This window comes from Eptatretus burgeri, chromosome 2, assembly GCF_056783735.1.
Source record: "Eptatretus burgeri isolate ZD-2024b chromosome 2, Ebu_testis_v1, whole genome shotgun sequence".
Taxonomy (NCBI): Eukaryota; Metazoa; Chordata; class Myxini; order Myxiniformes; family Myxinidae; genus Eptatretus; species Eptatretus burgeri.
The window spans coordinates 72,461,739-72,475,004 of record NC_140962.1 but is presented as its reverse complement, the minus strand read 5'-3'; the positions used below and the strand labels follow the sequence as shown (position 1 = coordinate 72,475,004).

The window sequence follows — 13,266 nt, the reverse complement described above, 5'->3', positions numbered from 1 at the left end:
GTTTTCAAGTGATTTAATAAGGTTTGGCGTGGACAACTGGTATTCGTGCATGCGCACGTGTCACACTTTTTTTTTCTTGCTTCTTTGGATTTGCCTTTTTTGTTTGTTGTGCTTGCAAAAAAAATGTTTTCATTCATTTAACTCTTGAAAATGCTCAGTCTCCACCCCTTCCCAATATGCAATGGAAAACTTGTGTTACAGCTACATCAAACTGGTTGTATGTTGTACACATTTCAGGCCGTGGACAGGAAAATGGTATCGAGTCAAGATCTGACATGAGTGGAGGCAGAGGCCGCAGGGGTAGAGGTTGGTCCTTTGTCTACTCTACAATTAATTCCAATTTGAACAGTGATCCAAGTTTCTTTGAAGAGCTTTTGCAAATGCCACATATAGATTATGAACGGTCATCATGGTATCGGGGCTTTGACTGGGAGTCGCAACATCCTGTGTTAAAATGAGAACACCGAAGAGGCTAACTTCACCTTCCTTTTCACTGCTGCACCTCTACTTCGCATTTGGAATATTTGTTTTATTGCTACTATCTATATGTATATATATATATACAGGTATATATATTTTTTATATATCTCTGCTGCTTTAACTGTGTAGGTGGTATTGGACGAGGAAGACCTCGGGGCAGAATGGGCATGGGGTGAGTCAGGGTGTTTTTTATTTTTGTTTTTATTTTCTTTTTGGCTCCCCATTAAAAAAAAGTTTGAAGAAAAACATTTGTTTACCTTTTCAATTCCCCCCCCCCCCCCACCCTCCTCTGCATTTTACTTGATGCTCTCAATGCTCATTGATGTCTGTCTTCCAGGCCTGTAGCTCTTGATTCTCCTGCCGCTTCTCTACTGGTGACAGCTGGAGAATGGGGTACAGGATCTACTGGAAGCGGTCAGGTGGAGTGGGGAAGAACGCCTACGGAATGGGGTCCCAGCGGTAATGGCAGAAGGAACAATGCCGAAGAACTTGCCGGTGATGGTGGCTGGCGTCCAAGTCTTGATGAATGGCCTGCAGAGGACTGGAATGAGGATGTGAGTAACTTATTCTGGGATGAAGATGAAGGAAGCGATTTGTGAAATAAATTAATGTTTGTGTGTGGATGATTAACATCCTTGAATGTTTGATTGTTGACACTTGGTTTTCATCAAACGTTTACTGCTGTTTGAGTAAAGCTTGTTTGTCCATTATTTGGTGTGTTCGTCTGTATTTATTGCGAGTTACTTGTATATTCTCTTGTATAACCTATGCTAAAGAATATTGAATGTCATTCGCATTACATCATGTGAAATATCGATTGATGTCCTTATTTAGGAACTTGCTCATTTTGCTTCCTTTGGCCTGGCTCTAGTAGTTTTCTGCACTTTTAAATTTTCTTATTTATTATCTTGCCAAAACGAAGTTTTTGCAAGATATGTTAGTCAGCTAGGAAGGTTTTTTTTTATTTTTATTTTTTGTTTTTGTTTTGTTTGTCTGTAATCACACATAAATTCTGCAGAGCACAGTTATCATTGGAAATTTTTGTAACTTTGCATATCAGAGGCCTATAGAGGTCCCTTTCAGCGCACAAATTTTGAAGGTCAAGGTCACATTGTCGCAAATCATGGGAGTCGACGAAACCCTTATTTTTTGAGTAATTTTAATCGAATCGTCTCCAAACTTTATGGGAATGTAGTATATGGTCTGGCGCTCAGCTGATTAGTTTTTGGTGGTGATTGGCCTTGACCTTCATGGTTAGCGCCTGAGGTCAAACATATTTGACCCCAAGGTCAAATTTTCAAGTTTTAGGAACCATATCGTGTAGTACCTCAAATTGAACACCTCAATGAGTGCTTTCTAGATATGTCAAGATTGAGACATTATGACGTCATTTGGTGACGTTATGAAGGAAAAGCATATTTTTCATGGTTACTCTGTAGAACGATTCTCATCGGAATCTCTCGTAGGCAGATATTCCTCAAGGAGTCGCTCCTGGTTGATAGCAGCTCTGTTCACCTCATTGTGACCTTAAAGAAGTCACACGTGGTCACCTTTTGGCAAGATACGGGTCACCCTGCGGGTGACATTGGTTTTATTTTTCTTGGTTGGGGGGGGGGAAGGGGGTGGGATGTCTTGGTGTTCTGGCTTTGAGTTGCCTTTTTAGGTCATCTCTTCGAGCATGACCTAATAATATGGTTGTCGATGTCCTTCGATCCGTCCGTCCGTTCACAATGAAGTTGAAGCGGAAGATCTGGTCATTAGTGATCCTGATAGAGGTCGATGAGACGTACACGATGGTATGACTTTCAAGGTCACCGAAGGTCAAGGTCACGAGGCCTTTGAAGTTGCGAAAATGACGATTTTCAAATTCTATCTCCTCCGCCATTTCTCAAGCGATCTTGAATTTGATTGTAGCATATGAATCTATGGGACAATATCTAAATTTGGTTGGGCCGGATTTTCGTTTTTCCTTTTCGTGTCATGTGACTTCAAAGTTGGCAAAAAATGCGAAAATGACGATTTTTTTCTCGCAGAGATGACCGTCACTCCCACACGGGTGTATTTTTCTGGTTTATTTTTCTGACTTGCAGAGAAGCTTGCATAGGGATAGGCTTGATGGGTTCCGTTAATGTCAATTAATTCCCCCCCCCCCCCGATATCGATATGCTGGTAGATGTATATCTGTTATTTTAAAAAGAAAAAACAATTAACCAATTTTTATTTTATTTTTTAACACAGGTTCCAAAAATACACTATTATATGGTCTGATATACACATCATTGACCCGCAATAATTTTTCAAAGTATTTTTTCTCTTTCCCCCCCCTCCCCCCCGGTGATAACAGTTATTTTGCTTCCAACTTCAACTCGTATTAAAAATGATTTTGTTTTAAAGCGAGATCAGTGTTGGTAATCGGCACAGGTTGGAATCCATCGTTGTCGCTGTTCCGGTATTTTCATACTTTTATCGCTTTCATACCTGTCGGTATAGCTATTGCACATCACTGATTTGGCAAAGGATTTCAAAGCAGACCCGATTCATATAAAATAATAACCAATTGACAATTGCTTTAAAACCAGCCATGAGGGCAAAGAAAAACACGATTGCTTGTTTGGGTGCTCGGATGCTCAGGGTTAAAAGTTAAAACGTACTATTCGTACTTCCTGTTATGTCTTAACGTCATACGGTTCCATGTTGAGCCGAGATGCCGAGTGCATCAAAGCTTTTTTGTACATCTTGTACGGTATTTAAGATTTGTAAACACCTTTCTTCGATTTGTTGGTGATATACCGGTTATATTTTTTGGTGTTCCGGTATATTCAGAATTCCAATACGGGTATATCAATATATCGCCGGACCCTACATCGGGATTAGGCTTGGCTGAGACAATCAGATGCATGCTGTTGTTTGGATTTGGTGAAATTGAAGTGTGGCATCCACAAAGTCTTGTGGCTGTTCTCAATGTTGTATTGTCAAATTATTTTGCATGAAATTTTTGTTCCGTGAATCACTTCCCAACCATCACAAAGTTTTCAGTCATAAGTATCATGATATTGAGACTGATGCTCAAGATTGTGGGTTGAATTCTGGCTGGCAGCAAAATATATTGGTTGAACTTCTGGAAATCAGTGAGTTTTCGAGAATCAATTTATACTAGCAGAGTGCCCACCCTACGGGCGATCTTGTTCCATGCAAGCAACATGTTCTTCTGACTCGTACTTATTTTTTTTTTTTTTTTTTTTTTTGTATACCTTGGTCGAGGCTCGTATGAGAGCTAACACACAACTCACAGCAAGGAGGCATGAGACAAGAGGGGCGGGAGTGGAAGGGACAAAACAGTGGGGAACAGACACATTAGGTGAACTGTGGAAGGGAGAGGGATGGGGATGGGACGGGGAACATGGCGAAGAGAAGATGGACATTTCGGGGACTTTCAGGAAGGAAAGCAGGAGAAATGAAGGAAGTGGACTTGGGTGGATTATCGGGGGTAGAAAAGATCGAGGATTTGGATGGGGGAAGATAAGAGGTGGTGGTGAACAGCTGTTTTGAAAGCCTGGAGGGAAGAATGGGAAAGAATAGAGTGAGGAAGTTTATTCCAAAGGTGGGAAAAAAGAGGAATGAAAGAGTGAAGGTGAGCAATAATTCGTGATTTTGGTAGTTTTACCAGAAGGGGGTTGTTGGCGGACCTTGAGCGCCCTGTGGAAATCTGGTGGGGACAAATCGCAGAGAGAGCAGGGGGGGCAAGGCTGGAGAGGAGTCTGTAGAAGACAGAAAGACCACCGACCAACCTGCGGTGATTGAGTGAGAGGCCCAAAGACTCGGCTTCATTGCGGGAGATGCCGATTATCTTAAATGCCCTGGTTTCGACAGCGTGAAGCCGAGAAAGGTGGGAGGCAGGAGCACCAGCCCAGAGGGGAGAGCAGTACTCCATCAGGCTACGGACAAAAGCTTTGTAAGTGGTCAGGAGCTCAAGAGGGCCGAGGAAGGACTTAGCACGACGGAGGATTCCCAGTCGGCGACTGGCTTTTGAGGCGAGGTTGGAAATGTGACTTTCCCAGGAAAGGTCATGGCAGATAGTGAGACCTAGAAGCTTGAAAGAAAAGACTTCTTCCAGAGGATTGTTGAGAAAGTGGATGGGGGGGGTTTGTAAACGGTCCTTTCGAAGAGACATCGTGAGAGTGTGAGATTTGTCTGGATTGAAAGACATGTTCCACGTGTTGGACCAGTTTGTGATTTTATCCAGATCTGCAGTGAGCGAAGAAGCTGCTGCTTGCTGGTCTGAGGGATGACAGATGGTACGGCAGAGGGTGGAGTCGTCGGCAAAGAGAAATAGAGGATTTTCCAGAGAGTCCGAGAGATCATTGATGAAAACCAGAAAAAGAACAGGGCCCAGAACGCTACCTTGAGGAACTCCAGCCTGCACAGGAAGAGGGGATGAAAGAACTCCATTTAGGGCCACACGTTGACTGCGACAGGAGAGGAAGTCTGCGAGCCATGAGTGGAGATGGCCTTGAATACCATGGGAAGAGAGTTTGGTGAGTAGGGCAGGGTGCCAGACTGTGTCAAAAGCATGTGATATGTCCAGGGATACGGCTCGGATTTCCTGTCTGGCATTGAGGACCTCCATCCATTGATGGGAGAGCAGAAGCAGCATATCCAGGGTAGAGTGACCTGGTCTGAAACCAAATTGATGATTGGAAATCAAGCCATTGGAGAAGAGGAAGGATTTCATGTCTGAAGCGATGATGGATTCCATCACCTTGCTGATGATTTGGAGAAGGCTGATTGGTCTGTAGTTACAGGGATCTGTTTTTGCACCTTTTTATGCAGGGCAGTGATGTTAGCAGATTTCCAAGCAGATGGCAGATGACCTTGGGCAAATGAGAGGGTGAATAGAACAGAGAGAGGGTGAGCAAGAGCAGAAGAGCAGGCTTTGAGGACACGTGGGCTGATGCCGTCTGGACCGGTTGCAGAATCTGACTCGAGGTTTGAAAGCAAGCTCTCCACCTTGTCAGGAGAAAAGGATACAGAGTCCAGGGACATTTGGGTGCGACTGGGTAAAGTGGGTAGAGATAGTGATGGGTTTAGGACACAAGATTTAGCTGCAAACACCGAGTTTAGACATTCAGCTTTATCACGTGTGGAATCAGCAGTGCGGCCATTTGAGGTAAGGGAGGGGATGGAGGGGGAACATACACCAGAAACAGATTTGATTAAATGCCACCAGGATTTTGAGGAGGGAGAGAGGTTTGAGAGTTCAGACTTGAGATGAGAAAGATGTTGTTTTCTGGCTCTCCTGAGGGTAGATACACACTTGTTCTGAGCTTTGTGGAAAGAACTGAGATTGCCCTCAGTTGGGTTTGATTTCCATGAGGCAAAGGCAAGTTGTTTCAGGACAACTGCCTCGCCACAAACTTCATTAAACCAAGGGCGGGAGGAAGGGTAAGACAACTGAACACGAGAGGGGATAAATCTGCGCATGAGGGAGAGCAAGTTTCTTTGAAAGAATTCCCAGGATGAGTTGATGTTTGAGTAAGTAGTGATAGGAGACCAGTCTCTAAGTTTGATGGCTGCTTGGAGACCCTGCCAGTCTGCTTGAGTGAAATGCCAGACTCTACGGCAGTGAGGTGGTTCTCTGATCTACAGCCAGAGAGATGTCCACTTTGACAAGGACATGGTCAGAAGAACCAATTGGAGCGAAGGAAGAGCAGCAGATATTGTCAGGGAAATTTGTCAAAATCAGATCCAGAAGAGATGGAGTACCATTGGTTGAGATCCGGGTCGGGAAGTTGACCGATTGAGTCAGTCCCAATGAGTCGCAAAAGCTTTTGCTGAGGTGCCATGGCAGGTGAGAGAGGTACCCACACCGAGCCAACTGGCGTGATGACAATTGAAGTCACCACATAAGAGGAAGAGAGAGTTTGGATGAGAAGATAGAAGATGGTCCATGTTTTCAGAGAGTGAGGTGTAGATGGAGTCATCACTGTTCGGTGGACGGTACAGTACACATATAAACATGAGGTGGGAGTGGAGGTGAAGCCGAAGCCAGAGGTATTCCTGGGGGTGTGGGGGAGTGAGAGCAGTGTATGGAGAGTGATGAATAGAGTCTTTGATGAAGAGAGCAACACCTCCACCAGGACGAGGCTCAGGTCTGTCATACCGTAAGAGGGAGTAACCAGGGAGAGATACTTGGGAGTCAGACACGTCTTGGGAGAGGAAAGTTTCTGTTAGGCAGATAATGTCTGGTTTGTCAGTGGCAACCTGTATGGAAAGATCTGAAAGGTTTGAGCGAAGGCCCCAGATATTTGAGGTCCACACTTTTAATGAAGAGGAAGGGGAGGAGGCTTTGGGTGCAGGAGGTGGAGGGGGAGGGGGAGGGTAGGACAAGGGACGAGGGGGGCAGGTAAGGAGGGTTGCTGAAGGAGTGTGGGGTATTGCAGAATAGCGAGGAGGGGGCCGAATGAGGAGGAGAAAAGGCTCTGTGGTGCTGGGGGAGAGGGGGGACAAGAGACAAGGAAGAAGGCAGTTGAGGATTTGAGGAGGTGGAGTGAAGAGATGGAGGTGAGAGGGCAGTGGAGGGAGGAAGGTTGGTGGATGAGAGGGGGAACTTTGAGAAGGAAGAGTGAGGGGGATGAAAGGTGGGAGAAAGGTGAAGGGGGAATTTTTGAGAGAGGTGAGAGGGAGGCTTGGAGGGAGAAGAGTGGGATGGTTGCTTTGAGAGTGAGAGTGAGGGGTGAGGGGGGTGAGTTGGCACTGAAGTTGGAAAAAAAGAATGTTTGATGGAAAGCGAGCATCCATGGCAAACTGTGGTTTTTAAAAGTTTTAGGTCAGAGATTTGGGCGGTGTATATGCAACTGACAGCTGAGTCAGTCGCTCACAAAAAAAAAACCCAAGCACCTGTATGAAGAAAAACCATACCTCCTGCTTATAAAGTCAAAACACCTCACTGCACTGGAAAATGTGGGGACAGGAATACTGCACTGTACATGGTGGAGTCTTGTAATACTCTCCCCCACCTGGAGCAGTGTTGCATGATGCACATTTACATAGAGAATTTGCATCCTTCCTTCACCGGCAAAGATAAAAACCACCATCCATCCATCCATTGGGAACATACTCTGTGCAAAGCGTTGGTGCTGCCAAAGCAGTCTCCTTGGTTATTGGGCACAATCCTGGACGGGACACCACTCCGGCACAGGATACCAGCATGCTGGCACTAATTTTGCCGACCTCGGCAGGATGATGGGCAGAGTCAACTCCACTTGGAATTGATTCAACAGCCAAGGGGGATTTGAACTCTGATACAAAAATCCCAAGCCCAGCACCCTAACCATTAAGCCAACACCAGGCATATAAAAAGAACCCCACACAAGAATTGGAGTCATGCTGATCCTCTGTAACAAGTCTGGATGTAATTGACCCAGAACTGTAGGAGTAGCAGCGCAACAAACACTGGTTTGTGATTTATTGCATGAATGCATTGGATTGTTGGTTGAGATGCAGTCGGCTCATTCACCTCTTTGAGGCAATGTGTCCGGTCTGCATGTTTTGCCTTGCCACACACACTTCATGGTTCTTTTTTTGCAGTGAGCATTAAAATTGTGCTTGTGAAAGGGAGCACTGCCATCATTCCTTTAACTGAAAGTTCAAAAGAAAAGCAAAAAAAAAACAAAAAACCAAAAGGCCAAAACAGATCTGGAGCAAAATCCACATGTCTGGTGACTTTTTTTCCAAAGCTGAGCATATGGATGAACAAAAACACAAACTTTTTGTTAATCTCGACAAGTTTATTTTTAAAGGCTTAAAATAGACAGTAATTTGAGATTGCAATCATTGTATGTTCTTTTCATGACGACAGATGTTTTTTGTGGGTCGTTGATTCCATGGAACATGCTCGGAGCCCTATATCCTCCCACTGAGGTGAAGGGGTACATATGTTGTGCAATCTTATGAAAGAATGTGGCGAGACAACTTTTCCCCCTGGATTCTATCCAGGCAAGAGCCTAAGATCTGTGCAAATGGGTACAGCTGTCGTGGATCGTTAGATATCCAACCTACCCCGGTGGAACGGTTCTCTTCCTTGAAAAGTGGGGTGCTAACTCTGCGTCTGGGGGGAGTGAGTTCCGAAATCTGAGGAGGCTGCCTCCAACATCTGGAAGGGGGGTTTTTTTTTACACACCATAGGCAGAAGTCTTGGCATTTCTCCCACCCTCTGGCTGTTTTGCGGAGACTTGTCCTATCTTTGCTTTGATGGCGTTCTATCAGACTATCTGGAATCGGACTGCCCCTCCCCCTCCCCCCCAGATAAAATTGAGGGAGCAAGGTGGTCTTGTCGCATTCTGCATGAAGTCTCACAACATGTGGACCCCTTTGCTTCAGCGGAATTTGATGAGGCTCCCCCAGAAGGTATATGTCTGCTAAGGGCCCTGCACTGTCGTCGGTGCCTTGGGGTAATTGTGCTCAAATCACTTTCCGCAACCTCTTGTGTGGGCCCATACTGATATCGGCTAATCTGATATCTGCGATCTTTATCCACTCGACATTTTAGTTGGGAGTTTCTGCCAACCTGGATGAGCGATTGTTGGTCGGCTATCTGGGGCCCCAGATGGAGAAGATGCCTTTTAGAAAAAGGGAGTCTTTATGGGGCTTCCCCTCTCTTGGCCAATTCTGTTTGATTCACCTCTGATGGCCCTCATCTATATTGATGAATGTCAGTGTGTCTTCTCCATAACTCCAAAACCATGAAATCCAGCAGCCTCAAACTTTGTAAACCTACTAAGGGAACTCCAAGGAAGTGCATCAGTGAAAATTGGGTGTTTGGGTTAATTAAAACACCCCTTTTAGAAGATTATTAACAGCCTTATTTAATTATATCCTTTATCAGGTGCCATCCTTGGCCACCTCACTTTCTGGGGTTTTAAGGCAGAGCCTGGGTTCCCTTGCTGGGGTCTGAAGCCACCATGCTTTTTGGCCTGATCAACCATGCTTTGATTTGGAACAGGCCGCAACGATTTCTTCACTATAGTTTCTTGTTTGTTTTTTTTTGTTTGTTTGTTTGTTTTTACACTTTCCTCATTCATATTATCAAATTCCTGATCATCAAAACTATGAATCGCTGGATGCATTGCAATGCTTACAAACTCCTGGAGATGCCAGCGTTGGTGGCTTTATTTCATTTCCACACATGCCATAACCTTGAGCATCTCTTAAACTAATCGGAATTACAAAATTTAAGCTCCAGAATTGAACTTGGCAGCAGTTGCAACTCATTAAAAAAAACAACAAGTGTTCATTTGTCTAATTAACCTCCGCCATCTTCGAAGATGGATGGAGGTTACTGTTTTCACCCCTTTCTGTTTGTTTGTTTGTTTGTTTGTTTGTGAACAGTATTACGGAAAAACTCCTTGACGGATTTCGACAAAACTTGGTGGGGGGAGGGGGGTTAGGTATGGTCCAAGGATCATGCCATTACATTTTGTACTTGGACCCCCCCCTCCAAAAAAAATTGTTTGAGAATTTTTTTTTTTTGCATTTCCACATGTTTTAAGTGATTTCCAACCCCCCCCAAAAAAATTGTTACCCCCCCCAAAAAATTTAGAATTTTTTTTTTTTGCATTTCTACATGTTTTAAGTGATTTCCAACCCCCCCCCAAAAAAACAAATTGTTAGAGAAAATTTTTTTTTTTGCAGTTCTACATGTTTTGAGTGATTTCCAACCCCCCCCCCCAAAAAAAAAAAATTGTTGGAGAAAAGAACTCTCAATGTCAGCACTGTTGACATATTTAATGAATTTAATGAATAGAAGGTTCACTTGAGTGACCCAGCAGTATTGGCGGCGGAGGTCTTGCACTCTCCCGAGTTGCTCCCCCTCTAGTTTGGACATTGCTATCGCTTGCCAACAATTTATTTGGAGTGCTTTCTGGAGTGCTCAAGCCGCTTGCCGAGCGCCCTACAGTCGATGGTGGTAAAATTTGTGTCCCGATCGGGATGGAAAGTCGGCAGTTGCGACAAGGTGGAGGTACATGTATGGGTGTATATGGCTCTGTGATTTAGGGACTGTGCTTGTGTGTGTGGTGTGTGTGTGCCTGCATGTTTGGTTACGCGGGCACCGTGGTGGCAAAGTTTCGTCCCGTATCTCGGAGGTTTTAATTTTTAACTTCAGCAGCATATGAGGGATCACATTTTCCTTTATGCTCGTGACTGAGTCGTACAAAATAAGCAATTGCTTTAGAAACGATGTGCTTTCTCTGAGTTTCAAGGCAAAATACATTTGATGATGTCTAGTTTCCAAGCTGTTTGCCATTTAACCTGTTTTTTTCTTTTTTTCTGTGTGTGTGCGTGCTCATAAAGTATAACATGCATGCTCTGCTAACTCGCCCTCGGCTTGTGCTGCGTGCCCTCGCCTCGCGCTTCCTTACCGTGCCCTCGCCCTCGGCTTGTGCTGCCTGCCCTCGCGCTGCCTTTCCTCGCTCTCTCCTCGCGCTGCCTCGCCCCATCCTCGCGCTTCCTCGCCCCCTCCTCGCGCTTCCTCGCCCCCTCCTCGCGCTTCCTCGCCCTCTCCTCGCGCTGCCTCGCCCTCTCCTCGCGCTGCCTCGCCCTCTCCTCGCGCTGCCTCGCCCTCTCCTCGCGCTTCCTCGCCCTCTCCTCGCGCTTCCTCGCCCTCTCCTCGCGCTTCCTCGCCCTCTCCTCGCGCTTCCTCGCCCTCTCCTCGCGCTGCCTCGCCCTCTCCTCGCGCTCCCTCGCCCTCTCCTCGCGCTGCCTCGCCCTCTCCTCGCGCTGCCTCGCCCTCTCCTCGCGCTGCCTCGCCCTCTCCTCGCGCTGCCTCGCCCTCTCCTCGCGCTGCCTCGCCCTCTCCTCGCGCTGCCTCGCCCTCTCCTCGCGCTGCCTCGCCCTCTCCTCGCGCTGCCTCGCCCTCTCCTCGCGCTGCCTCGCCCTCTCCTCGCGCTGCCTCGCCCTCTCCTCGCGCTGCCTCGCCCTCTCCTCGCGCTGCCTCGCCCTCTCCTCGCGCTGCCTCGCCCTCTCCTCGCGCTGCCTCGCCCTCTCCTCGCGCTGCCTCGCCCTCTCCTCGCGCTGCCTCGCCCTCTCCTCGCGCTGCCTCGCCCTCTCCTCGCGCTGCCTCGCCCTCTCCTCGCGCTTCCTCGCCCTCTCCTCGCGCTTCCTCGCCCTCTCCTCGCGCTGCCTCGCCCTCTCCTCGCGCTGCCTCGCCCTCTCCTCGCGCTGCCTCGCCCTCTCCTCGCGCTGCCTCGCCCTCTCCTCGCGCTGCCTCGCCCTCTCCTCGCGCTGCCTTTAAAACTCCCCATAGTTGCACATGCCAGGTTCGATGCTTTTAAAACTCGCCAACGTTGCACATGCCAGGTTCGATGCTTTTAAAACTCGCCAACGTTGCACATGCTAGGCGATAAGGGCACAAGTGCGCACAAAGTGATATCCAACTGGCCAGTTGCATTCCGAGTCCCCAGAAGGTGATCTTTGTACCACCGAAGCAAGCAGATTAATCCGTGTCCACTACTCGCCATTAAAGACCATGCTGCTTCCAGCAGTGCTGAGGGAAAAACACAGACAATTCCAATGAATATAGAGATCTCAAACCTTCTAAGGTGCCAAGCACACACACACACACACACACACACACACACACACACACACACACACACACACACACACACACACACACACACACACACACACACACACACACACACACACACACACACACACACACACACACCGTAGCTATTTCTGGTGGTCAGGCTGGACCGTGGTGTGGACGCAACTGTCCCTGGATCGGCGTCGGACGAGCTGGCCTTGCTCTCGTCAGGGGGGCAGGAGAAACCGTGGTGCTGTCGACCTCCTGGTCTTGGCCCAAGTCCGCTCACAGCCGCCAGGAAACCAGTTCTGGCGCCAAGTTGCGAGCAGGAGAGGGAGGCAGGTCCGCCCGCCGTTCGACCCCGTACTCCGAGTCAGCAGAACCCCAGAGCCAACCAAGGTGAGGCACGAGGCTCAGCAAGGCTCCAAGACACGATGAAGAACACGATCGAATCTGCACAACAACAAGGATGCTCTCCGCGCAACAGTCTCCACACCAAAAAAAACACGATCTTTTGGTTGTAATCTTCTTCCTCTTCGTTTTCGACCCCGAACAGAACCTTTTTATCCTCCTGTCCTCGTCACTTCCAATTGAGCCGTTTATTGGCCCACCGCCGTGGCCTTCTGCCAATCGTGATCACGGGGCGGAGCCATCCGCTGCACTGTCCTGTGACGTCACGGCCAGTCTCCAGAGAATACCAAAAAGGGGTTTACGCAGACACACTTACCCTATCCCGTGTCCCTATCTAATTACGTGCCAATTATCATTTCCCCCCTTGAAGAAATGAACATTTACTAGACAACTTATCACCACTGAATTGCTACTGATTACATCGACATCCTGGTAAACTCGAACAGCATGGCATACCTAATTAAACATCCTAATTACCCTTTGAATGCATACCCCCCCCTCAAACGTAACAATATGTACAGTTAGACTTTTCCCTCATCTCTAATGGGTCAAACGGGACGAAGTGCGTTGTGTGGACCTCACAGTTCGGTCTGATTACAGTAATCCCCCGTTTCTCGCGGGGGTTATGTTCCAAACCTCCCCGCGCTGAGTGAAAATCCGCGATGAATGGACGCCTCCCCAAAAAATCGACTCGTCTGGTCTGGTCGTTTTGGGAGTGATTGGGTTTGAGGTGCCTGAGATCGACTAATCTGCTCTGGTCGGTTTGGCAGTGATTGGGTTTGAGGTGC

At 47.3% G+C, this 13,266-nt stretch overlaps 1 protein-coding gene across 3 annotated transcripts in view; it reads left to right on the top strand.

Annotated features, from left to right (window-relative positions):
- Positions 1-13,266, top strand: part of LOC147032307 (ubiquitin-associated protein 2-like) — a 149,845-nt gene that overhangs the window by 19,157 nt on the left and 117,422 nt on the right. For all 3 annotated transcript variants that reach the window (XM_085869798.1, XM_085869799.1, XM_085869797.1), the window contains exons 6-8: positions 238-306; positions 610-652; positions 818-1,034. In XM_085869798.1, coding sequence (XP_085725924.1) covers positions 238-306; positions 610-652; positions 818-1,034 — 329 coding nt within the window. The remainder of the gene's footprint in view (positions 1-237; positions 307-609; positions 653-817; positions 1,035-13,266) is intronic.